Source organism: Elephas maximus, chromosome 1, assembly GCF_024166365.1.
Source record: "Elephas maximus indicus isolate mEleMax1 chromosome 1, mEleMax1 primary haplotype, whole genome shotgun sequence".
Taxonomy (NCBI): Eukaryota; Metazoa; Chordata; class Mammalia; order Proboscidea; family Elephantidae; genus Elephas; species Elephas maximus.
The window spans coordinates 17,864,967-17,892,103 of record NC_064819.1 but is presented as its reverse complement, the minus strand read 5'-3'; the positions used below and the strand labels follow the sequence as shown (position 1 = coordinate 17,892,103).

Sequence of the window (27,137 nt, the reverse complement as noted above, 5' to 3'; positions counted from 1 at the left end):
AGCAGCTATAGAAAATATTGACAGCAACTGAAAACAACAGTGTGTGCTTGTAGGGCTTGCAGACGAAACGACATGATACTAAGCGTCATTGTAATCAGATACTAATGACAGCTCTGACCTGAATGCATTGTTGTTAGGTGCTGTGGACTCCGTTCTGACTCACAGCAACCCTGTGTACAACAGAACAAAACACTGCCTGGTCCTGTGTCATCCACACAATTGTTGTTATGCTTGAGCCCATTGTTGCAGCCACTGTGTCAATCCATCTCCTTGAGGTCTTCCTCTTTTTCACCGACCCTCTACTTTACCAAGCATGATGTCCTTCTCCGGGGACTGGTCCCTCCTGATAACATGTCCAAAGTACACGAGAGGAAGTCTTGCCATCCTTGATTCTAAGGAACATTCTGGCTGTACTTCTTCCAAGACAGATTTATTCGTTTTTCAGGAAGTCCATGGTATATTCAATGTTCTTTGCCAACATCATGATTCAGAGAGGTCACTTTTTCTTCAGTCTTCCTTATTCATTGTCCAGCTTTCGCATTCATCTAAGGCAATTGAAAGTACTATGGCTTTTTGGGTCTGACACACCTTAGTCCTCAAAGTGACACGTTTGCTTTTTAACACCTTAAAGACTTTTTTGCAGCAGATTTGCCCAATACAATAGTTGTTTGATTTCCTGACTGTGCATTAGAAGGTTCAAAAATTAAATTACCATATTTTTAGCTTTGTAGGTATATTGATATATGTAAACTGGCCTTTATGTTTTTGTTATAACTAAATAAAGGGATATTTTCATAAAAATAAATTCCTGTTAAAGCACTGCACAAAAATTTTATAGACTGTCGTTTTGGTGTCACCCCTCAGACAGGGTCACCCGGTGCGGTCCACATCGTCGCACCCCCGTAGGGATTCCACTGCCTTGAAGACCGTTTGATTAGTCAGTGCTCTGCCGCTCCCTAGCTCTTCATCCTTGGTCAGGTTACCCCTGTGAACCTTTTGTTCCACGTCTATTTTCAGAGACTGTAGCGTGGTTAATAAGGGATACTGGAAGTAATTTACAGACCGAGCAGCCATAGACCAAGCTTGGACTAAACTTTCGCTCTAGCGCCGCCGCGTCCCGCCCAGCAGCGAGTGCGCAGGCGCGGGAGTGGGCGGGGCGCGCCTGCAGACGGGGGTGGGGCTGCTCCGCGGGGAGCGCGCGGCTGCGTCACGTGAGGGCTAAGGGCGGGCCTGTCGCCCTGGCGACGGTTTCCCAGCTCCGTGCTGCAGCCCGGCAGGCCATCCCACGCCTGGGTCAAGAAGCCCTGGCCATGGCCAGGTCGACCGGGCTGTCCTTTTCTGTGGGCGACGGGGCGCCTGAAACGGAGAAGAGCTCAGGGGAGCCCGAGAACACCTACATTCTGCGACCCAGTTTCCAGCAAAGGCGCGTAGTGGACGGGATGTGGCTGGCGTGACCTGCGGGAGTGCTGGGGCGGGCGGGCCGACCTGGCCCAGGTGGGGCGTCGGGAGCCGAGAGCCGGCGGAGGCCCGGCGGGGCGGGAGGGCGGGAGGTGGGGAGACGGCCCTTCTCCAGCATCCCGACTCTTCTGGGCCTCCAGCTGTAGGGGGCAGCAGAGGACCGGACTCGCTGCTGCGGTGTTAGGGCGCCGGGAGCCCCTTAGGGTGGCGCAGTGGGATGGATGGCTCCAGGGGACCCAGGAGCCCTGGTGCGCCGTGGTTAAAGCGCTCGGCTGCTAACCAGAAGCTCTGCAGTTGGAACCCATCAGCTGCTCCCGGGAAGAACGCTGTGGCAGTCTGCTTCCGTAAAGATTTATAGTCTTGGAAACCCTATGGGATAGTTCTACCCTGTCCTGTAGATTCACTATGAGCTGGAATGGACTTGATGGCCATGAGATTGGTTTGGGTTTTGGTTAGGAGATCCAGGGCGTGGGCACAGGCCGAGGAGATGGATGGAATAGAGAGGCGGGAAAGCAGAGGCTTGCATCGAATGCTCTTCAGCCTCGTTTGGAGGGTTACCGTGTGCACACGTATGTCAGAATGTGCATACTCCTCTGCAGGGCACAGGCCTGTACGTATAAAGTCCTAGCCAGGCCCAGAATTAAGGCGCACAGTCTGGTGCAGAGGACAGTCCGCTAGGGCTGTAGGATCCATCACTAACTTCGTCTTTCTGCGAGAAAAAGATAAAAAAAAAAAACGACTTCTCAACCCCCATCTATTGTTTGAAACGAGATTGTTTGCTGAATCCAATGGCATGGTGAGTACTGGAAGCCAGCAGCTCTGGTTGTACTGTGATAAGATTTCAGGCAGCAGTTTTCCCGTGGGTGAAATGGGCACAGAAAAGGTATGTTCAGGTATCTTGGTAAAAGATTCTGAATGCCCAGAATGAGGTTCAGTCGTGTTTCTGTTGTAAGACAATGCAGAACAAGATTAACAACAAGGGTGTGTTATGTAGGAATAATCCTTTGAGATTATGTGTGATTCGTATGAAGAAGACATTAACATTTTATGGGAAAAAGCTTAACAGGGATTTCTAAACACAGTATGCTTGTTAATACACAATTTATATTACATGTGAGAATAAGCTGGCAATAGAGCAAAGGAAATACTGTTAAAAGGTAATGAGGGGATATAACTGGTGTCACTCGACGGATATAACTGGTTTCACTCAATGGTACATGTAAAAAATGTTGATGTGGCAAGTGTTGTGTTATATGTATATTTACAACAATTTAAAAAAAAGGAATGAGGAACACCAGTATGACCAAATATTAAACCTCATTATAAGCTCAAAACTTAAAATATTTTGGTTACCTGGGATATGATAGACAAATCAACTGATAGAATATGTAGCCCAGAAAAGGATTCTAATATTGTAATATATGACCAATACAGTAAAAATGCTGATGGTATTGCTGGAGTGGTGAAATGAGAGCTGACCTTTTTCTTTGCCTATCTTTGTTTATTAAGTAATCTTTTCATTATTGTCCGCTATATGCTGGGCCCTGTTCTAGGTAATGGGGACATGGCAATGAATAAAACACAAAATTCCCTGCCCTCCTGGAGCTTGTGTTCTAACAGAGTAGAAGGACAACAAACAAGATAAATATGTAAGTGAACTATATAGTGTATCAGATAGTAACAAGTGCTAGGAAGGAAGGTATGGGAAGGTGATGGTAGGGGGTGGTTGGAGGTTTTAGAGAGGATGGCCAGGGAAGATGACTTTTGAATAAAGACTTGAAAGAAGTGAGGGAGCTAGCCATGCATGTATAGGGAGGAGGAGCATTGCAGAAAGAGGAAGCAGCAGGTACAGAGGGACTAAGGTCTGTGTACCTGGTGTGGTCAGAGAACACAGGGAAAGTCAGTAGAAAGAACTGAGAACTGAGTGGAGAGAAGTAGGGGGAAAGTAGTAGAGAGTTTGGGGAGTGGGAATACATAAGTTTGGGGGTTAGAGTACATCATATGGGACCCTGCCAGTCACAGTGAGGACTTTGGCTTTTACTCTGAGTGAGATGGGAAATATGTGGAGTGTTTTGAGTATAGGGGTTTATGAATTAACATATATCTTAACAGGATCAGTCTGGTTTCTGTGTTGCGAACGGGATGTGGGGGTGAAGGCAGATAAGGCTTGTTAGGAGGCCATTGTAATCCACCAAAGAGGCATGGTACCTTGGAGCAAGGTGGTGGCGGTGGGATGGTGAGAAGTGGTTGAATTTTAGATGATTTTGAGGGTAGAACTGACAGGATTTGTTTATGAGGTGGATGTGGGCTATAAGAGAAAGAGGCAACAAGACTGACCTCAAGGTTTTTGGCTTGAGCAGCTGGAGGAATGGAGTTGTTGTTGGCTGAAATGGGGAAGACTGAGGGAGGATGTAGTTTTGGAGGGGAGAATATCAGAGGCTCAGTGTTGGATGTTTTGAGTTGCTTATTAGACATCTAGATGGACTATATGTTAGAATATGTGGTCGGAAGTTCAGAGCAGAGGTCCAGACTGGAGATATACATTAGGAATACAACTTGTTTTCTTAATTTGATTATATAACTTTTATAATAAAAAAATTCATAAAACAAGGATTAAATGGTAAAAAAACAAAACAAAATCTGTTGCTGTCAGGTGGACTGTAACCCATGGCCGCCCCATGTGTTACCGAGTGGAACTGTCCCACAGGGTTTTCTTGGCTATAATCTTTAGGGAAGCAGATTGCCAGGCCCTTCTGCGTTGCTGCTGGGTGAGTTTGAACTGCCAACCTGTAGGTTAACAGTTGAGCGCAAACTGTGCCGCCCAGGACTAAGTGGTACTAATTACAAAAAGCTGGGGGAAGTTGACGTGGGAAGAAGAACTTGGGGTTTTGGAGTCCTAATTAGATGTTCTCAAATTGTATTCTTTAGGTTCAGACCCTCTGTGGTTAAAGACTGTATCCATGCGCTGCTCAAGGAGGAACTGGCAAGTGTGGAGTATTTTCCAGAAGAAATGCCTCAGCTCACAAAACAGTTATCAGAAACCATTAAGGATAAATTAAAAGGTAATTGTGGCGATCATTAGAAATGACTTGTTTCCTTCACACACTCCGTTTTACCAGTTATGTCTCTCCCTGTCTTAACAAGGTACTTAAGCTGTGGACTGTATTAAAGACAAATTTCTCTTCAATGTCTAGTCTTCTATAATTATTTGGTGACTTTTGCTCATACAGGTTTTTTCAGACTGTGAGAAAGAGTAAAGATGTGAAATAAAACACAGTAGGGAACCAATGTCAAAGAAAGCCTCCTATCCAGAAAGGCCAGGAGGTATAGGGGCTCCTTGACCCCATCATTCTTGTTTGTTTTTCTCACCAAGCTCCCAATTCCTAGCCTGACATTCAGAACCCTCACAGTCTGACCCCAGTCCGTTTCTCCAGCGGAATCCTTGACTATTTGCCTTACTGAACCTTCTACTCCTGCCAGACCTACATCCGCAGAACATATCTTGTGCCTTTTCTACCCTGCTCTGTCTTTCTCCCCCTCCCCTGCCTCTCTCTTGTTAATAATGTTATACCATCTGAAAACTTTTCTGTATCCTTTCTTCTGCCTTTTGCCTGATCTCCTTCCTGATCTCTTGAAGAGCTCCGTATATTAATCTTTTGAATTCTACCTCTGGTAATTCCAAGAATTTCTCTTCCTTTGGAAGATTTTGTGATTCTTTGTTCTGGGCCCTTGCTGAAGCTCTCATGGTCTGCCTCTTTATGTAATTTGATACTGACTGTTGTCTCCGAGCCATCAATAAGTTATTTATTTATTTTCTGTTTGCTTACTGTGTCCTAGCTTCTTGTTTTGTTTTGATACGCCTACATAGGGTGCTTGTGTGAGCTAGTTTGATTATTGGCGCCTTTGAAGCTCTCAGGCTCTGTCATCAGGTGGTTCGAGCTGTTACTAGGTATGTGAACCCAGGAGTCCGTTTACTTTTCTTGTATGGATTCAGCTCAGATGTCCAGGTAGTTTGGCCACCAAGTCTGTGGTACAGGCTCTCACCTACAGTCCTAGACAGGCAGGGGTGATTGGAGTAGGCACAGGTATCTGGCTGCAGTAGGGGTTCATGCACTGAGCAAGGCAGGGAGCTGATGGCTGCCCCTGAATGTCTGAGAGGAAAGCGTGTCCCTGTTCCTTGGAGCACAGAGGTGGGTGGGTTTTGCAGCTGGACTATGGGCTCCCAATGCTGTTGGCTGTAAGGACTGGGAGGCAGCACTTATTTTTGGACCCTTGTCATGGGTGGCTGGGTGGCATGGGTGGAGCCACCAGTCCTCAGGCCCCTGGTATGGGTAGGTGAGGACCCTGCTTAATGGGCAGGGCGGTGTCAAATGTCACGAACCTGCCACTCCACCGTATAGCTGGTATAGTTGAAATTAGGCTTCAGGTATATACCCTGTTGTGCTGTGCTAATGAGGGCCTGTGCTGTTGAAATGGGCCCACACAGGTCTCTGCAGGGGTGAAAGGCATTCTAAGTCCATGGACCCCTTATGCCTGTGCCTAGGCAAAAGGGGCTGTGCCTACCCTGACTTCGCGGCATAGGGGTACTGGCAGATTATTTTTTCCTGTTTGTTAATTTGTTCCCTCTTCAAAACTGAGAGAATGGCTCAGGACATGTGATGGGTCCTACTTCTGGTCCAGGGGAAGCGGTAATCACTGAAGTGAGCCCGGGACCTGGTGCAGAGTGGGGAGGGCAAGTAAATGGGAGAGAGTCTCTTCCCAAACGGGGTGTTTTTTGATCCATGCAGTAGGTTAGACACACATACTTATCTTTTGCCGACTGAGCAGCGCTTCTTGATGATTCTGGAGGGTGGAGTGTACTCTCTGCCGCTCAGTCTCTCCCAGTATGTGGAGCACCACTGTTTACCTCATCGCACACATCAGCCTATCCAGCCTTCACGGTGCTGGTTCCTGCCAGGTCAGGTCTGGCAGCTCCTCGCTGCTTCTGAACTGTCTCTCCTTCCCCCTGCGGCTCAATCCAATTCCTCAACTTTGCCTTTGCTGTTCAGGGCTCCTAGATTGTCATAAACAATTGATTCACTTGTTTTTTCGAGTCTTTGTTGTAAGAGGGGCCCCAGGAAGCGTCTTACTACTCCGCTGTCTTGGCTGCTCTTCTCTATATCCTTTCTTAAAGATAATATTTTTGGGGGGAAGGAATGTCTTTGTAGAGGTAATACATGCTCATTGTAATAAACCTGGGCAATACAGAAAAATAAATTTTTAAAAAATTATCTAAAATTCTATTACCCAAAGATAGTTGCTATTTAATATTTTGGTATATTTTCTTCTTTTTCTTAATTTGTTTAATTTTTAGAAATTAAAAAATGTAGAAAAGTACAAAGAAGAAAATAGCAACCTATGTATTTCTGTCACCCAGAATTAACTAATGTTAGTATATTAACAGAAACCCTGGTGGCGTAGTGGGTAAGTGCTATGGCTACTAACCAAAAGGTCAGCGGTTTGGATCCACTAGGCGCTCCTTGGAAACTCTGTAGGGCAGTTCTACTCTGTCCCTTAGGGTTGCTATGAGTCAGAATTGACTTGACCGCAATGGGTTAGTATATTAACAGGAGCCCTGGTGGCACAGTAGTTAAGAGCTCAGCTGCTCACCAACAGGTTGGCAGTTCGAATCCACTAGCTGCTCCTTGGAAACCCTATGGGGCAGTTCTACTCAGACCTATAGGGTTGGTATGAGTCAGAATAGACTCAGTGGCAACTGGTTTGGATTGTTTTTTTTTTTTTTTTTTTTAGTATGTTAACAGCAGCCCTGGTGGTGCAATGGTTAAGTGCTAGGCTGCTAACCAAAAGACTGACAGTTTGAGCCCACCAGCTGCTCCACAGAAGAAAAGACCTGGCGATCTGCTCCTGTAAAGATTACAGCCTAGGGGACCCCATGGGGCAGTTCTACTCTGTCCTATAGGGCCACCGTGATTCAGAGTCAACTCAATGGCACACAACAATGATAGAGATGTTAATATTTTTGTTTTTAGACTTATTTATGAAAATTCACTTTTAATTTTTTTTGTATAAAAAGATACATGCCTATTATAAAGAATTTAAACAGCGTAGAAAAAGAAATAGTTAGAAAAATCATCCCAAATGCCACCACCCACAAATAATCGTTATTAGATGAACATCATACCAGACCTCTCTTCCGTGTTTATATACTGATAAATGCGTTAATAACAAGGGGGTGCTGTGGATCTATTTCCCATAGCCATATAGTATCCATTCCGTATTTAAATGGAATTATTGCTGACCATTTAGTCCTTTTTACCATGTCATTTCCGTTGCTGAGTTCTTTATTTTGGTTCAATTCTTGTGTGATGAGATTTTGTTGAGTTTTTCCAGGAAGGGCTCATAAATGTTATATTCTCTGGGTTCATTCATGTTTGAGAATATCTGTCTTCTGCCTTTAAACTAGAATAAACTAAAATGAATATAATATTGTGAGGTAATAATGTATTTTCTTGAAAACCCTGTAGACTTTCGTTCATTGTTTTGTGGCATCGCATGTTACTGTAGCAAAATCTATCCTGGCGCAGTGGTTACGAGCTTGTCTGCTAACTAAAAGGTCAGCAGTTCAAATCTACCAGCTGCTCCTTGGAAACCCTATAGGGCAGTTCTACTCTGTCCTGTAGGGCTGGTACAGGTCAAAATCAACTCGATGGCAACAGGTGGCAGAATCTGAGGCCAGTGTGATGTTCCTCGCTCAAAGGATCCTGTCCTTGACCTTGATGTTCACTCAGGAGCTTTTCTAGGGTGTGGCTTGGGGTTTAGCATTTTCTGTCTTTCAATCTGCAGGTTTAATTTTTCTGTTCATGTCAGGGAAAATTTTCTTATATCTCTCAATACATTTCCTGTTTCATTTGTTGGATTCTCTTCTTCATAACACCAAATATTATTTCGAATTATCTTTGCCTTCTATATCTATTAGCTTCTCTTTGCCATAGTTTCTTCCTTTTTTTATTGATATTTACTTGTGATTATCTTAAGCCAGCAATTCAGGTTTCATTTGTGTATGTTCTGTTTCGTGCCTTTTTGAACTTATTAGTTCTGCGATGGTATTTTATGGGTATTCAGTGTGTTTCCTCGGGCTGCAGTCTTCGTTTTCATCTCTTTTGTTTTATAATCTGATTGCTGAGCTCTTATTGCTGAATTTATAAGTTTACACCCTATACGGGTAGTCCCCGACTTAATGACAGTTCCACTCCCACGGAGATTACAGCGTGAGTCGGTTCTGACATAAGTTGAATACCTTGTTTGTTTTTTTTTTGGTTTTCATTACTATTGCCTTTTTTTGTCTGTACCTTTATAAATCCAATCTTTACGTGTCTCTGGGGATTGGAAACATTACATCTGTGGATGATAACAGCAGCAAATTACAAGCTGCGACATTGTACTTAGTATTAAAAAAAAAAATTTTTTTTTTTTTTTTAGTATTAAGATGTATTAAAAAACAAACAACAGCACAGATGACCCTAAGTGTGGTTCGCCCTAACTCAGATACGTGGAAAGGTGGGGACTACCTGTATTATGAATCAATTGCGAGGAAATCTCTGTTCCTTGATTATATTTTCTTCCAGGTTGAGTTTTTTGTCTTTTATACAGTATCCTTCTTGTTAATCCTTTTGTTTGTCCTTTCGTTATTGATGTTGCATCTTTATGTATTTCCATTCAGCTTCTTTTGGATTTTCTCTGTCCATACTTCATAGTTGCTCTGATACAGTATCGATGATTTCTTGACTCTCCTTCCATTGTATTTGAGACTGTTTTATTTTTCCCTCAGAACTGTTGTTTGAGGGCTGGGTATTCTAGCCATGTTTCTATAGCCTTAAGAACTGGGTAGGGAGAGGAGAAAGTTTAGCTGAACCGTGTACACTGTTTTTTAAGAAGTAACTTAGACTTGGCCTTCTTTTGAGATTTTGCTCAGTACCCTGAATTAGGGTCCGTGTTCCACATGGGCGGGCACTCATAGTTCTCAGATGGTTTGCCCAATCCACTGTATGGTCCCGGGGCCTTACCTTCATCAAGGAGAGTTGGCTCTGTTTCAGCTTTGCCCGTTTCACATCATCTTTTTTGACTGCTTAGGAAAGGGGAAAGATAAGGATGCTCACCGAGTTTCTTTCTCTCCAGATTTGGTGTTAGTGAGAATTTTCAGAATTTAGCTGCTTTAGCAGTATAGTTTCTGAGGTGAGCAGCTGAGTTGTGCCGGGCTATCCCAGTGTATGCTGGAATCTTACGTTTCTTTTTCTTGGCTACTTCACAGAACAGCTTATAGTTTCCCGAAGATTCCATGCTCTCATGCGTTTGTATGTGCTATTTCCTCTCATAGGATGGAGAGACATCATCAACCTGGTAAATTCCCACTCCTCCTTCAAGACCGTAAAAGTGGTGCAGGGGTGGTATCTGACCTCGACTAAGTGCACCAGGGGGGAAGAGATTCAAAATCAGCAGCCCGAGGTGATTCCTATGGGGCGGAGGTCAGACATGCCTCCTGTCTCCTCCATCTTTACCAATTCTGACACCATTCGTCCCTCCCATGGCACTCTTTATATCTGTGCGGGGCACAATAATTCATTGCAGTGGCCACACAGAACTCACAGACAATACTCATGATTATGGGGTTTATTAGGGAAGTAACAGTTACAATTCAGGCTCGGGAACACTCAGGACACAGTTCTTCCATTGGGACAGCTTCTTCTTAGCTGTGCTGCAAGCACGCCTCTGTCTGGCCTCTGCTCGGGCAATTGTTACAAAGCTCTTTTAAGTCTGCCAGTAAGTGCCCACTCTGCCAGTAAGCTTCGGCCAAAGAAGCTCATGGGTCAGCACACCTAGCTCTGCCAAGTGCCTAGAGGCACCCTATACTGCCAGCAAGCCTGCTGTCCAAAGGCACTCGGCTTTCTTGCTCCATGGGCTGGGAAGGCCACAGTGCCCTCTCCCGCTGCTGGTCTCTGCTACTGCTTCTCTCCATCTTCAGTGCTACAGCTCTCTCTCTCAGTCTCCTGGTTCCAGGAGTTTCTCAGTGGAGGGACCCCGGTCCAAAAGAGGTGCTGGCTTCTCTTCTTTGGTGGTGGTGGGATCCTCTCTCTGCTCTGGAATTGGCTGTCTTTTAAGACAGAATTGACCAATCCCTTTGGTGGGCCACAACTGCCTTATTTGTGCTTGGGTGGGAGTTACAAGACCATGGCTAGAAAGGCCACACAAAAATGATCCATAACACCACAAAGACTCAGCTCATTTATCACATCATCCAAGAAGTCTTTCCTGATCATCCTTTCTCACCGCTTTGACAAAGGGAAATCCCCCAGCCCTGTGCTCCTGAGGTACTTACTATATACAGGCCTTTCTTAGATTATTATTATATTGCATTTTCACCTTATTTTTCACATCTGCCTTCTCAACTACTATGAGCTCTTTAAGGCAAGAAGAGTGTCTTATTTGTATCTGTATCTTGAGGGCCTAGCTCAGTACCTGAGTTAGAGTAGGAGAAAAAAAAGGAAGCTAAGGTTTGTTGAGAGACTCAATGTATCAGCACTGTTTCAGATGCTTCATATATTACTATATTTTATATAAGCTCACAATGCTCCCAAGAGGGTAGGTAATGATATTCTCATTTAACACATGAGGGAGGGGTACTTAAACTGAAAAGTTAAACAACTTGTCTAAGGTTACATACTTAGTTAAGTTTACCATTAGGATTTGTCCTCAAGTCTCTCTGACACCCAAGCTTACGACCATACTCAACAAGAGCTTGTAGGCTAAATGTTTGTGTCTGTTTCTGGGAAGATTTGCCATCAATCAAAAATTTTACTACATACTTTCCTAATTTTTCTTTCTAGAAATGGGATTTGACCGATATAAAATGGTGGTGCAAGTAGTGATTGGCGAACAAAGAGGTGAAGGAGTATTGTGAGTAGCTGGCTGTTCTTCTTGTTTTTTCATATATGCTTCTTATTAGGTATTCGACATCTTGATAATTCAGCAAGATTGTGTCTTTGCGAGAGTGCAAGGAAAGGACAGCTGTGAGCCGAAGAGATCCTGGTACTGAACAGTAAGGTCTGGCAGTCGGGTGAACTTCATGGGGTAACTAAACTTCCATGGTATCTGTAGGCTGAGAAGTCTTTTAGGGTTTATGTATATATGCTCCCATAGGCAGTATGGGATTATGTATATATGTTTCCTCCTATATTCATTGTGGCCTATTTTGGGTCCTACCACTATCCTAAATTTCTTTAAAGTTATCTGAGATCTACTTATTAGCAAATCCAGTGGCCCTTTCTTGGGTTTTGTTCTTGGCCTTGACTTTTATTTCTTAAAATTGATTCTTTTTTTTTTTGGCCCTGATGTCACTTATCTAACATTTCTCCTCCTGTTTAACTGCTTGTTCTCTTTCCTTCACTGGCTCTTTATCTTCGGCATCCCCAGCTGTGAGCTTTCTTCAAGGCTCAGTTCTTTTCCGTCTGCTCTTCATGACGCTCTTTCAATGAGCTCATTCATTCTCGTGACCTCAAACTGTCATTCCTGTGTTGGTGTGTTCAAAATCTGGATTTCCTGTCTTTTCCTGTGCCCAAGTGTTAATCCCCTCTTTCCCTTTGTAGTCAATGCTCACACAGTATTTTTCAAGAAAGTACTAAAATATTTGTTGAATTGATTTTAAAAATGCCTTGTGGATATTTTCACTATAGAATGTTACATCTGAAAAGAGTTCTCTGGTGTCCAGTACACTTATTTTATAGATGACGCTTATGAGATCCAGCATGATTTTTCCAGAACTGTATATCTGCTCAGTTTCAGGGCCACTAGTAGAGCTCAGTCTTCTGACTCCCTGCATAGCACTCTTTTCACCAGAGCTTCCTCTGCCATGTGGTCAAAAGGCTTCAGGAAATTTCCTCACCATGAAGAGATTAAGAAATACTTTACTATTTTGTCACTTCAGATTCAACATGCTCAAATAGCTTCTTTTCCCTTCCTTCTCCTTAAATCAGCCTCTTGTTTTAATTTCCCTGTCTCTCAGAGTATTACCAAGCCTCCATTGACTCTAGCTTAAAATCCTGGTGCCATCTTTTATCTTATTTAACCATTACTCTCTCTTTGCTTGCATGCGCTGTAATCTGGATGCCAGCATTTCCTGACTCTAAGCTCTCTCCTTTACAATTCTTCTTGCATACTAGACCAATCTTCCTGAATTCACTCTCTCTCGATAAACTCTATAGAGTTTCTTATTTCAAACCCTGTCAACTATAAACTCCTTAAACCAAGGTGCACTGGTTAACAGCTCAGCTGCTAATCAGAATGTTGGCATTTCGAATCCCCCAGCTGCTCCTTTGGAAGCCCTGTGGGGGAGTTATACTCTATCCTATATGGTCTCTATGAGTCAGAAATGACTTGACAGCAGCGTTTTTTTTTTTTTTTTTAGTAAACCAATTGAACTTTGTTAAATGTACTTTCGACAGACTCAAAAGCATGGCATAAAAGTCCTTTCTATTTTTTTTTAACTTTTATTATCTAAAATTCCAAACACATCTGAAAATGAAGGGACTAAAGAACTCTTTTGTCTTTATCACTTAGCTTTGGTAGTCATCAGCACATAGGATGTTGTTTGATTTACACCCTCACCTACTCTCCCTGCCCTTACCAGATTTTGAAACCAGTTCCACCCATCATACTATTTTGTCTGCAAATGCAAGAATATGTGTTGATAAAAGATAAGGACTTTTTTTTTTTATTGTGATGATATATATATACCTCAAAATATTTGCAGTTTGAACCATTTTTGCACGTGCAATTAAGTGACATTAATTACAGTCACCGTGGTGTGCAGCCATTACCACTTCCTTTCCAAATTTTTTAAGGACTCTTTTTAACATAATATCATTATCACATCTAAAATATTGTCAATCATTAGTGTAATAAAATATCCACTTAGTGTTCAGATATCCCCCAGTTGTGTCATATCTGATGTATATATAGTGTGTATATGTGTATATATATATAATGTATGTGTGCATAAATGTGTGTGTGTATATATATATATATATGTATATTTTACAATTTGTTGGCTAAAATTAGGACCCATACAAAGTCCACACATTGCATTTGGCTGATATGTCTCCTCAATTTCTTTTAATCTATCATTTTTCCTTCTTCTTTTATCTCTCTTCTCTTCCTCTCCTCTTTTTTTAAATATAGCATCAACTCTAAATTATTCTTCTGATGCATGTTAATACTTTTTCAGTAACTAAATTGGGGGGCCAGATTTAATCTTTCTGGACCTATGGTAGTTGCTAAATAAATACGTGTTGATTGATCCTCAGTAACTGCATTTCATATTGTTGCGACTGCAGCTTGGAAACAGGTAGAACTTTCTTGATTAAGAATATGTGAAATGTTAGGCTGAGGGGAGCTCTTCTATATAAAATAAAACAAAGAAACTTAAAAAATGAACCAATGTAATGTGGTATATGTACATATCTTTATGGGCTTGAACTGCCTGGGTTCAAAGCCAAGCTTTGTTGCTTACTAGTAAGAACATATAAAGGGAAACTTGCTCGTGACAGATACGTGTAGTTCAGATCCTTGTTATGTTGTTGATGACTCGTCTTCTCCTTTGGCTTTTTTAGCATGGCTGCTCGCTGCTTCTGGGATGCTGACACGGACAACTACATTCATGATGTTTTCATGAATGTAAGTTTATTTGGAATCTTTTTTTTTTAACCTTTCTAAGGAAATGTGGGCATTTCAGATAAATTACCTAGTGTTTATTAAGATGTAAAGACACTTTAGTCTTAGATGTTTGTTTTAAGACTCTTTCTGGGCAAGATGATTTTACCTTTGCTTTTTTGTGTTACTAAAGCAGCAACTTAGGGAGACCTGTGTGTAGAGAGGATGTAAATCTTCACGGGTCTGAATTTGGGAATAGCATATTATCGTTTGGAGCTAATAGACATATGGCACTTGGCTAAGGTGCAAAGAAATTTGGGTGGCAGGGATTCCATGAGGAAAGTTGATTTTTCTTTCAGAAATAAAATTCATCCACTTTATCTCAAAGCCATTTCTCAAAACGGAGCAAAAATAAAGAGAAATCTTGAGAAAGAGGTTTCATTGAGACATTGGCAAGATATTGCCACAGTGTATTATATATTTTAATCATGTGTTGTTTCTTTATACTTTCTCTCAGAAATGATCCCATCCTCTCCCCACATGCTCCAAGTTGTGAATTAGTAGTATCAGAATTCAAACAGAGATGAAAAGAAGCTGGATCGAGTGAACTGGTGGAGAGGATTCCATTTCTAGCTCTGTCCCTTTCTAACTGAATGACTTTAGGGAAGTCATTGGACGTTCTGGGGTCTCAGATTGCATTAGATACATTAGGAAGCTGAAGTAGATCTCCCCAAAGACTGGCTATGGCTGCCTAATCTGTGAAATAATCTGTGAGACTTGTTTAAAATGCAGATGCTAGGGCCCTACTTAGGTGGATTCTGGTCAAATAAGCCAATCAGTGAATCTGAATTTTTAAAAAGTTCCCCCATCATTCTCCTGTACAGGCAGGTTTGGAAGTGGATTGTTTAGATGATCTTCAGGTATTGTTTAAGTCTAAAATCCTTTGGTCCTACCAAAGTTTCGCTTTATGCTCAGCCACCCTGTGGATCAGGGGCTGAACAGGGGGAAGTACCATGCAAATCTTCATTTCTCAGCTCTCTTTGGGGCAAGGATCATGCTGAAGTGATGGCTTTTCTACGTCTTGGAGTTAAAAATACACATTTCTGGGCCTTTATACAATTCATTCTTTCAGCAAATAATTCTGAGCTCCTCTTACATGCCGGAAACCCTGGTGGTGTAGTGGTTAAGAGCTACGTCTGCTAACCAAACGGTCGGCAGTTCGAATCCTTGGAAACTCTATGGGGCAGTTCTACTCTGTCTTATAGGGCTGCTGTGAGTCGGAATCGAGTCAACAGGAATGGGTTTGGTTTTTGGTTTTGATTACATGCCAGCCTCTGTTTTCAAGGTGCTAGGGATAAAGTGATTCAGACAGACGTGGTTTATGCCTTCAGAGAGTTTGTGAGGGTAGACAATACTCAAATATGTAATTAAGACCTTGAGTTATCAGTTATTACTCTAATCAGGATTATCAGGATTGGGTTTTAGAACACAGAATTGGTGGGGGAGGTGGCTAAAAATAATTTTTCAGGTTTAGGTTGCTGACAGTCTATCTTTAGTCCAGTTTGTTGAGATGGGTATTTATAGGATTTCATTTTCAGAGATTAAAGCACTTTGCGTATTTGGGAGAAGATCCCAGGAAGCACTAGAAATGAGACAGGAAAGGGAAAAGCATACGCTATTGAACAGATTATTGCTGTGGGTAACTGGGGTGCGGTCCCGCTGGAGAATTCTGGGAGGCACTGGAGAACAGTTTATACCCAAAGGGTGGTCCACAGACCAGTGTCCTTCTAGTAACTATTTGTGACAGGTCCATGTACATAAAAGTACATAAATTGAGTGTAAGGGTTTAGGAAATTTTATAGCAATTCGACAAAGTAATTTTATCCCCAGTGAATCTAATAATGAAAAGTTGGGGCTGTATTTTGTTTGGTTCTTTTTTCATTTCATTTCCCTAGTACTTAATTTGTATTGTATTTTACAAAAGTATCGGGCCATGAGAGACTGGGCATAACAAAACAAAACAAAATAGGCCTTTTACCACAGATACCATTGATGTGGAACACAGCTCAGGATTGTCCCCACGAGGAGACAGGGAGCTGAGCTAACCACTCAGTTTTACTTTTGTCTAATGATCAGGTATTTGAGCTCAGATTATTTTTCTCCTGTCACTCCCCGGCTGGAGCTGAGGTTGGTGGGTCCGGAGTTGCTGAGGCTGGCGGAGCTCCTGTAATAAATACCTAAAAAGTATTTTAACAGGTTTAACTGGGATCTGGAAAGCATTTTGAGATTCTGAGCTCAAAGATGGACAAATGAATTTTATCAATTAAGAACAAACACCCAGAGACCATTTGCCCCTATCCAGAATTTATGACAGGATGTGGTTTTGTTGTCTGTGATAATGTATTTCCTTGAGTTGGGTAATGGTTTTACTCCAAGAAGCTCAACGCATTTCATACATTATTTTATTTCTAAGACAAATCAAGAAAAATAATGATTTCGTGAGTATGCGTTACATAACACTTATTAGTTTACATTTGAATTCTGTATTCAAAAAGTCTAATTTTTACCCTACCCTTTTAGCAAACAGTTTTATAGTTACCGTCAGGCAAGCAGCTTTATAGGTCTCCACCAGAAACATTTTTTTTTTTTAAGAAAAGGGTGTTCATTATTTAAAATGGGTAAAGCTCTGGGATGGTGTTAATTTAAATTGCCTGTGCTTCTCCTTATTCCCTTATTAGTACCAAAGGATTTGTGCTTATGTGTGTGTTTTGTTTTGTTTTTTTAGGACAGTTTATTCTGTGTTGTTGCGGCATTTGGCTGTTTCTACTATTGAATCCTTGAAAAGCTGGGAAAAGATACGACCATGAAGAAATATGAACCTTTTTCTGTTGTTCAATATCTTGACGAAATAAAGATAAGCTGGCAGTCTGGCAAGCTGTTAGGTGTTCTATTTTTAATGTTTTGATTTTGTTGTAATGTGTTCTTGTTACATGTGGAAAGTAGAGAAAAAAGGGGAAAATCTGTAATTCACGTGCCCAAACATAACCAGCTGTAAATATTTTGGTGTATTTTCTATTAGTGCTTTTTTATTTTTAGGGTTTAAAAAATAATATACAATTTTGTACCCTGATTTTTTTCACTTCTTGTACTGTCATAAACAGTTTTTACATCATTTTATTTGCACTATGATTTTCATTAAGTGTAATTTAATAGTTTCACTTATTCCATTAGGTTATACCACTGGTTATTTTTGCCATTTCCTCATTGAGGGACTACTTATTTCTAATTTTTCACTCTTATAAATAACACTGAGACGAATTTGTGCATAGCTTTTTTTTCCCCTGTATTTTGAACTGTTGTCTTTCTCTCTCATTGCAGTGTTTTTGCTTAGCTTACGCCTTACACAGCTTATTAGTTTAAACACCCATCTCTTTTTTTGTAGGGTTTGTCCAGAGCATCAGGGTCTCAGAGGTCCCAAGTTGTGCACGAAATTAAACTAAACCAAACCCATTGCCAATGTGTTGATTCCAACTCATAGTGACCCTATAGGATAGAGTAGAAGTGCCCCATAGGGTTTCCAAGGCTCTAAATCTTTACGGAAGCAGACTGCCACATCTTTCTCCCAAGGAGCAGCTGGTGGGTTTGAACTGCCAACCTTTCGGTTAGTGGTGGAGCGCTTAACCACCGTGCCACCGGGGCTCCTGTGTACGAAATTAGGCCCCCTTTAAGACTCTTCTTAAGTTCCTATGTTGGCTACTATAGACTCCTACTGTCTTTGAAGTAACTTTCCCCTTGTTGTTGTGTGCCGTCAAGGCGATTCCGACTCATAGCAACCCTATAGGACGGAGTAGAATTGCCCCATAAGGTTTCCAAGGAGCGGCTGGTGGATTCGAACTGCCAGTCTTTTGGTTAGCAGCCTGAACTCTTAACCACTGTGGCACCAGGGCTCCACTTTCCCCTTAGAGTCCCTGTAATTTTCTCCAGCTACCTGACCTTATGTGGGCCACCTCAGTCTATCAGCCGTGTTCAAACAATTATTTGAAACTCAAAAAGGAAAAGGTCGGAATTTAAATCTTTTTTCTCCCTGGACGCTCCTGGGCAGCTGCACAAGCTTACCTACTCTTTTAGCCTGGGTTCTCTAGAGGAACAAAACCAGTGAGATGTATATATATAAATATAGAGAGATTTACTTCAAGGAAATGGCTTATGCAATTGTGGGCGCTGGAAGTCCCTAATCTATAGGTCAGGCAGCAGGCTGGAGACCTCTGCTAGTTCACGGTATTGCGGGGGCTGGTGAACCCAAAATCTGCAGGTGAGGCAGCAGGCTGGAGACTTCTGCACTCATATATCCCAGGAACCAGAGGTCAGCTGACAGGGCTGAGAGAGTTAGCTTTGTCAGAACATCCGTTTATGTACTGTAGGTAGGCCACATCCCTAAGGAAACTCCTCTTTCAACTGATTGGCTGATCACATCACGGAAGGTGATCACATTACAGTACATTATGAAAGAGCACCCGGTGCAGTATCTGCCAAACCACTAGAATCATAGGTGACACATGACATTGACCATCACATCCACCCTCATTCTTCTCAGCCACTTTCAAGTCAAACATCTAGACCCCCCCCCCCGCAAAAATTAAAAAGTCTGTTTACATTCTTCTTTATACCATTGGGTACCTACTTGCCTTACATCTACAGAATCAAAAGGAACCCCTCCAAAGTTTCATCCTAGCAAAAGAAAAAGTTTTTCCTCACCAGACATCCTGTTGCTTGTGGTTTTCTTCCCATGGCCTCCCTTGAATCCAGTCCTGCTCAACTAACCCTCACTTGATTCCTGTTAGCTGCCACTCTGACTCGTGGTGACCCCATGCACAGCCAAGTCAGATTGTTGTGATCCACAGCGTTTTCACTGGCTGTTTTTCAGAAGCAGATTGCCAGGCCTTTCTTTCTAGTCTCTTGTAGTCTGGAAGGTCTGCTTAAACCTGTTAGCAACACTACACTGACAGGGTGGTGGCTGCTGTTGAGATGCCCAGAATCAAACGATGAATTAATTTTTTTTGCATGGAATGTGAGGATTTTACCGCTGAACCACAGTTGCTCTCCAGTTGATTCCTAGAGAGTCATGTTTTTTTTTTGAGCCAACCTGGGTCTGAAATAACAACTGGAAGAACAAGGGTTTGGGCCAGCCACAGATTTTTAGAGGACTTGTGAATTCTCTTTACATCATCAAGTAGGTAACAGCTGGCGCTGTGGTGAAGCAATGACAGACGAGAGCAGGTCTTTAGGAAAAGCGTCTCGGCCATCTGCACAGCGAAAGCCCCCGTGCGAGTGGCTGGTGCTTCGCTAGGCGCTGGGGATACAGCGGAGAAGGACCAAGACGGACCTAGCCTCTCGCGGGGCACAAGAAGGGAGTCTCTGGTTACCACTTCTTGACAAACTGCCAGCGAACACGTACAAAAGTTCACATCCGTGTCCCACTAGGAGGAGGCGTCTTCACTGCATACTGTGGTTCCGGTGGAGACTGATCCTTAATCATTTGTCCTGTAGCCTCTGGTGGTTTTTTCTGCTCAGCCACTTCATCCCTAGGGCCTCTGGGGAGGCGGAACTACTGTGTCAGGGGTCGTAGTTTTCAGGGAAAAATCGTGGTCGGATTGACAAGGGGGCGGGCAGTAGGCGGGACTTCCGGCCCGCTGTTCCGTCAGCGCCTTTCCCGGGCGTCTCTCCGCAACCTCTTCAACTTCCCTTGTCGGTGACGCGGCAGCCGACCAAAATCTGACGGGACAGGGGCGCTGGGCGAGCTGAGCTGCAGGTGAGGGAGGATCCGTTGTATGCATATCCTTGCGACTCTGCGAGGAGAGGCTGTGGGGCTGGGACCACGAGGGGACTGTAACTGAGGCAAGAGTGGGTCAGCGAATGACAGCGAGGGGAGCGTGAGGCAGGGACTGCGAGGCGACTGTGACCGAGGGGCAGGGACAGCGAGGCGACTGTGACCGAGGTGTTGCTGTCTGCGGGCAGTGAATGCAAGGGGACTCTAACCCCGGAGAGCGTGAGGCAGAGACTGAGGGGACTGTGACCGAGGAGTGAGAGGCAATGACTGCAAGGGGACTGTGACCGAGGGGCAATGGCTTCGAGTCACTGGCTGGTGACTCTGACCTAAGGGAACATGAAGCAGCGGCCGGGATAGGACTCTGCTCCGGGGGCAGTGACCTTGAGGGTCTGACTTCAAGAAGAGTGTGGGGTCAGTGTCTGGGGATGGTGCTTTGGGGGTTATGATCGGGCATGGGGTGTGACTCAGTGGCCGTAACTGGGCAGAAAAGGTCTGTAGTGGAAAGAACACCAGTCTGTGACTTGTCAGACGTGAGTTTAATTTCATGGAGGAACTTGTTGTGGCTGGAAAACTTGTCTCACCGCTGAGTTAAAGCTTCTTCATCAGCCAATGAGAAGTTTTGACTGGATTAATGTTTTCCAAACTATAGCCCCATCCTGTTATTGGGCTGGGCGGTCAATGTAGTGGGTGGCACCTGACATTTTTAAACAAATGGAATAAAATAGAACAGAAATTATCAGTGTGTTGACATAGCAAGAGTAAGTGTGGTTTTATGAAACTTTTGTTTCAGTTATGGGTGCGTATGAGTTTATGAAGTAAAATGGAGTTCATACATTTCAAAATCTATGGTATAAAACCTAGTAAAAAAAAAAAAGGTTTGGACAACATTGGACCAGGTTATTTTGGAATGTTCTTTCAGGTCTAAAATGTAATGATTCTGTGGGTAGGAGACTGTTGGGAAGTACACAGGTGATATTGGGAAGGCTGGGTCCCTGGCCAGGGCTCAGGTTCTATCAGATTGACTCAACTGGAGAAGGCTTCCTGAATGCAATTGAGGTGATTAGTTATCACTGAAGCGGCAACTCGGTCTCAGTTGAGAGAACAAGAATTTATATTGAAATAGGGACAGTGATATTTATAGAGGCAGTTAGAGATTTGTCGTAGGAGAAGCTGCTAGGAATTGATGTTCAGGAAAGGGAAACTTTGAGGGGGGTGAGAACAAGGCTTGGAAAGGGAACAGAAGATAGAGACCAAAAACATTCAACCAAGAATAAAATGAAAGTGAGGGAGATTATGACCTTTAGTGTCCTTTTCAATCTTGATATTCATTGATTCTCTAAGTACAGAGAATTGTAAGTAAAAAGGTATTAATTGAGAATGGGGTGTGGTACAGTAATAGTGGTAAATAGATGTTGACCATCATGGGGGAGAAAGGTGGACAAAGGGATGACCCTGGGAACATCAACTATGGCGACTAGAATGCCACATGGTAGAGGCTTTAATGTATTTCATTATCCATCTCAGTGATTTGTGCACTGGTGTACTGGGAATGATACCCAGCTAGGATAATTCAAATGATGTTTTTAGCTGCTGGTTTTATTTCCTACTCATCCCCTTTCCTGAGGGCCGTTAGCCATACAGATAAGATGAACTAAAGTGACCTTTACTACCTCCTTCACTCTGATAACCCTTTGTAGAAGGCCCTGCTACATTGTGCCACTCAATGCTTTTTGAAAAGAGCTAAGAGAAACTCGGAGTCATTTTAACTTCTAACTTTTAGCCTAATAAAACCAAAAAACCAAACCCACTGCCATTGAGTTGATTCTGACTCATAGCAACCCTATAGGACAGAGAACTGTCCCATAGGGTTTCTAAGGAACGCGTGGTACATTTGAACTGTTGACCTTTTAGTTAGCAGCCGGAGCTCTTAACCACTACTCCATGAGGGTTTCCGATAACCTAACAGTTATCAGATAATAATAGCTTCTACCCCCTACACATGTATATACTTTGTGATAGGGGAAGAGAGTTTTAAAGGTCCTGGAAAGGGAATGAGCTGGGAATGGTGGGGGATAGTGTTTGTTTAGAACAAAAATGGCTAGTTAAACTTTTTCCTAGAACATTAAATGTTTACGTGGATTACGGTTTATGTAACTAAAAATAGTTACTGAAGAGGTTCTTTCTAGAACAGAATGTGCTTCAAGGTAAGTGACTATAGAAGAGAAGACACTCAGGCTTGGAGACTCCTGCCTTTGTGTTTGCTGAATGGAATGATTCTTTTAGAGCTAGTCTGCTTTGCAAAATTCCTTCAGAAACCAGCATGATGGCCTGATTGACAAAGAATGACCTCCCTCCCTACTCCTTCACTTAGCCTGTGAGTTCTCCTCCCACAAAAGGTGGGGTTTTGTTTTTCTTCGAACTTTCTCTCTGGATATGTGATCTCTTAAGGAGTGTGATCTATTCAGATAGACCCTTGGATTCAGGAGTTGCAGGTTACTTTATCTGATGTTAACATTGACTCACTCTGTGACCATGGGAAGGATTATTGCTTTCCCTTGTTTTAGATTTCCTAACCATGGCAGAGGTAACTGTTTTTCAGCTGAAAGAACCCTTTGAAAATCTGAAATACGTGCATACTCACCACATTTTGTATACAGTTTCATGGGGTTTGTAAACCATATGATCCCATCCATGGATTCCTCCAGGGAGCTGTTAAGTAGGATAGCTTCTCCTAGACATGTTATAAGTGCCAATGAGAATTAATTTATGAAGTGCTCACAGAAAAAGCAAGCATAAAAATTGGATACAATTAAAACCTTTGATATTACTCCTTATGATGAATAATGATAAAATATCTACTAATAATAGCAGTTTTCTTACACAGGCATTGTACTTTTCTTTCCAACTATTTTTGTAAGTCTGATCTAAAGCCAGATCTTCTGACCTTACTACTAAAAGAAATAATTCCCCCCCCGAATCAAATAGAAATAGGCTTCTCTTAGACCAAAGTTTGTGTTACCCTGAAAGATATTGGAAAGAATAAATTTTTTTGAAAGTCATTGTCTTGTTTTTGGATTTTTTTTTCCGGTTGGAGGAAGCCTAAAGTTAGAGTGTTCCCAGTCATCACTGGTTTGTGAGAGTTCCTTTTTGCCCAAGATTGTGGCCGGTTTTGCATCTTTTATATTGTCACTGCATCAGTCATGTTAGAAAAACAGTATGGCTTAGAAAGGAGAGAAAGGCGAGATCAGGGCTCTAGGTGCAACCTTCCTGCTTATCTTCCCGGTGACTTCAGACAGTTCGTTGACGTTCTGTTTCCTAAGATTAAACCTTTCTGTTCACAACTTCTTTCTAGTCATAAACTTCTCTTTTCACAGAACTACTGTTAAATAGGTATCTGGACATGTGTTTCAAGGGTGATTTGTTAATTGCTGTATGAATGATTTGTGGCAAAAGTTAAATGCCAACTCACTTCTACAGTTTGGTCAATAAATTCAAGGAATATTCATTTTTACATACTCTATTTCTCAGTATATGCCAGTGCTTCACTCAAGAAGAAGAGAAATTGTGAGTCTCTTATATATATTTGGTGCTGTGTTGGGTTCGTTAATATACATCATCTCATTAACATAGATAATTGAGTTGCCTATATTTTACTGTTTGTAAACTAGATTAGATGTATAGAAGACTTTTTGTGGGGTCTTTTTTCCCCCTTTTCCTTCTTTCTCTCTTTTCTCTTTTGGTAACTCTTTCGTAATGACACAATGGTTAAGAGCTTGGCTGCCAACCAAAAGGTCTACAGTTGAAATCCACCAGCCGCTGCTTGGAAACCCTATGGGGCATTTCTACTCTATCCTATAAGGTCACTATGAGTCGGAATCGACTTGACAGGAGTGGGATCCCCCCCTTCCCTCTTTCCCTCTTCTTTGTTTTGGCAACTCTTTGGTAGTCACAAGTTAAAAGTTATATTACTTTGATGTTTTCTATGTTTAGACTAGGATGACTGCCAGTAGGCCTGGGAATCATGGATCTGGTAGGCTGGTATATTACATTTACAACTTTTGCAAACCAGTTTTGAAGTTTTGGAGTGAGGGCTGCTAAAAATAGCGACATACGGTCTTTGCTGTATACTAGAGATAAAATGAGTATATGGCACTTCACAGAAGACAGAATTTTTAATCCATGGAGGATTACCTTAGATATGAGTATCTTTGTCTATTTTTTGACCCTAAAAGAGGGGTTCTTAATCTTTTTTTTTTTTTGCTGTAGACCCCTTTGACAGTCTGGTGAAATTTTGTGGAATAACTTTTTATATGCAAAATAAAATACATAGAATTATAAAGGAAACCAATTATATTGTATAGTTATGAAAATATTTTTCAATGAGTGATCTATCACTATATGTGCTTTTTATTAACATAGTAGATAATATGATCTATCAGTGGATCTTACAACCACAATCATTTTTAAATGGTAATGGTTTTAAGCAATATTTCAAGACATTTGCAACAACTGTAATGTGTATTTGATATGAAAATATCCATGATTTCTGTTGGTGACGGAGTCAAAAACTTTGCTATATTACTTTTGTGGCCTATGTTCATAATTGAAGGAAATGCTGAATTTGTCAGCTACTGAAAATAAAGGAAAAAATCTTTTTTATCTATCCAAATTCAGTCTCTCTGAATTCACACCATAGAGCCCACCTTAGAGATATAAATTCCTTAGCCTAATCTAGGCATAGCAGAATCTAAACACAGGGTTTACTTATGGAGTCTTCTAATGGAATAGTGGCAGAGTAAAACTGTTCGACTGTAAGAACTATTGCAAGTGTCCCTTGTGTGTTTTCGGATAATCTCTTTCCTGAAATATTCTACTGTGTGGCCAGGGCCAAGAATAAGCTATATGTTGCTCCAGTGCCTAACCCAAGGTCTGGCACAGAGTACGTGCGCACTTAATGTTTCTTGAATAAGGGTTTCTCTAAAGAAATTAGAAGGAAGAGATCAAGTTCAGAGCCAAAATCTTTGATGTGGCAATTGGGCCTTAAATGTTGAGCCCTGGTTTAAAATACTGATCCGTCAGTACAGGTCAAGTTGTGAAATTTGCCTTTACCTTTAGAAATTCTTAAATTGGGCTCTTCGAACTTACTTGGTTTAGTGTGGTGATATAAATGGGCTAGTTATGTAAGCTGTAGTAATCCGGTATTAGAAAGTTACAGTACCATTTCTTGAAATAACCCTACTCCTAGCACTTTAGAATCATTTGCATAACCTAAGTAGGATTTATCACCAAATTATTTTTTTTATAATTTATTTTATTTTTGTTGTGGTGATGAGAATATACACCAGTTCCAACAATTTCTACATGTACAATTCAGTGACGTTGATCACATGCTTCAAGTTGTGCAACCATTCTCAGCCTCCTTGTCCGAGTTGTTCTTCCCTTATTAACATAAACTCACTGCCTCCTACGTTCCCTAAGTTGCTGTTGTCCATTTGATCCCATAAAGATAGTTCTTAAAAGAGTACAATGCTCAAGGCAGACATTCTTTAGCAGTTAAGCTAAACTATTGCTTGGTTTTATGAAGAATTGCTGCTAATCCATCTTATTACATCGTAGTGATAGGATTTACAACACATAAGGAAATCACATAAAACGGTGGACAGGCACACAATACTGGGACTCATGGCCAAGCTAAGTTGACATATTTTGGGGGACACAATTCAACCTATGAGATCCATCCATGTCTCCCCTTTTTGCAGATCGCTCCCTGTAGTAACCAGGCAAGTGTGAATTAGATTTTGGAAACTAGAGGAGTATATGTGATTGCAGTTTGCTACTATTTAGGTTACCACATGGTTTAGGAAGCAAAGTATACCTCTCTTCCATCCTGGGGTTCTTGCTAGACTACTAGGAATAGGGAAGTAGAGAAGCGGGTCTTGGGTGGCGGTACCTAAAACTGCATTTGTAGGAGGTTTTCATTTTTAGGACACAGGCACGTGCGTGTCAGAGCCCAGATTTTGTCTCCGTTGGGGTATTAATATTGGAAAAACACTTGACTAGATCTATCCTCAGTATCCCTTCACCTGCCCCCACGTTTTCCACATCTTCTCTGTACTTCCTTAGCAGCAAAGTTGATGCATCCAAACAGGCGTCTATTGGAACATTGAAGAACAAGGCAAGCAGTGTACAGGGAAGTGAGTCAGCAGAAAGGTAGCCAGATTTTGTGAATCTGAGTAAAAATCATAGACACGGATACTTCATTCTGTATCTTGAGAGCACTTTGGAAACACCTGTTAGTGCTCTTACTAAGCAGGCAGTGGGGTGGAGGTGTGGGCAGTTACGTCCATATTTAGAACTTGTGCTGGAACGCGGAATTTGAGTGACTAAGATAAGGACGGAATAGGCAGCAGTTGGAGAGACCTGGCCTCATAAACGTTGCATTGTGGCTGCCAGCTCCCCCGTTTGTCAATCTTGTTATAGCTCTTTTGACAAACTTTTCTGGAGGATAAACCACTAAGGAAACATGAAGTCTTGGTCAAACCTAGTAGGGTTAATGTGTTCTATCTCCAACTACTTTTCATTCTGACTCAGCTCAGCTTAATTAATGTGCAATGGCTAGAAGCCAGGATCCATCGAAAAAGTGTTAGGCAATTACCCACTCTCCCCACCCCCGTTTGGACCTCCTATTATATGGGGTCTAAGGAGGTGCCATCACTTCCCAACCCCATCACCCACTGGACAGTGATAATAAGGCAGCCTCTGTATGTGTTGCCTCCTTGAATGTTGATATTTAGAGCCACCTCCATTTCCAGGGCTATCATTGTACCATGACTTGAATGGTGCTTATTGATTGCCAAGGTGATTGATTACAAAAATGCAGTTATCATAAATGGACAGGCTGAGAAATATTGTTCCTCACTGTTAGAGGTATTCAGGTGGTTGCTGGGTAATTGTGAATGTAAAGGTGGTGTGGGCGTTGGTGGTTCAGTGGTAGAACTCCTGTCCAGCGTGCCTCACGCGTAGCCATCATCCATCTGTCAGTGAAGGCTTGCATGTTGCGGTGATTCTGAACAAGTTTCAGTGGAGCTTCCACTAAGACAGGCTAGGAAGAAATCTACTTCCAGAAATAAGCCAGTGAAAACCCTGTGGA

General features: G+C 42.2%; 2 protein-coding genes across 2 annotated transcripts in view; both read left to right on the top strand.

Moving 5' to 3' along the window:
* The first annotated feature begins 1,206 nt into the window (after window positions 1–1,206).
* DYNLT2B (dynein light chain Tctex-type 2B) lies at window positions 1,207–17,090 on the top strand. The gene is made up of 5 exons (XM_049879499.1): window positions 1,207–1,423; window positions 4,387–4,520; window positions 11,340–11,409; window positions 14,121–14,184; window positions 16,946–17,090. The coding sequence occupies exons 1-5, from the start codon at window positions 1,311–1,313 to the stop codon at window positions 16,991–16,993; spliced, it is 429 nt and encodes a 142-aa protein (XP_049735456.1). The 5' UTR covers window positions 1,207–1,310; the 3' UTR covers window positions 16,994–17,090.
* Window positions 17,091–19,834: 2,744 nt separating this feature from the next.
* The window catches only part of PCYT1A (phosphate cytidylyltransferase 1A, choline), a 59,278-nt gene continuing 51,975 nt past the window's right edge, over window positions 19,835–27,137 (top strand). Inside the window, exon 1 of the mRNA XM_049879463.1 lies at window positions 19,835–19,969. The gene's annotated coding sequence lies outside the window, so the exon portion shown is untranslated. The remainder of the gene's footprint in view (window positions 19,970–27,137) is intronic.

Bases quoted from the DNA above. Each gene is read 5' to 3' on its own strand.
- DYNLT2B (XM_049879499.1), top strand. From the start codon at position 1,311: ATGGCCAGGTCGACCGGGCTGTCCTTTTCTGTGGGCGACGGGGCGCCT. The intron at 1,424-4,386 runs GCGCGTAGTGGA...TGTATTCTTTAG, and splicing joins CGACCCAGTTTCCAGCAAAG to GTTCAGACCCTCTGTGGTTA. The intron at 11,410-14,120 runs GTGAGTAGCTGG...TGGCTTTTTTAG, and splicing joins CAAAGAGGTGAAGGAGTATT to CATGGCTGCTCGCTGCTTCT.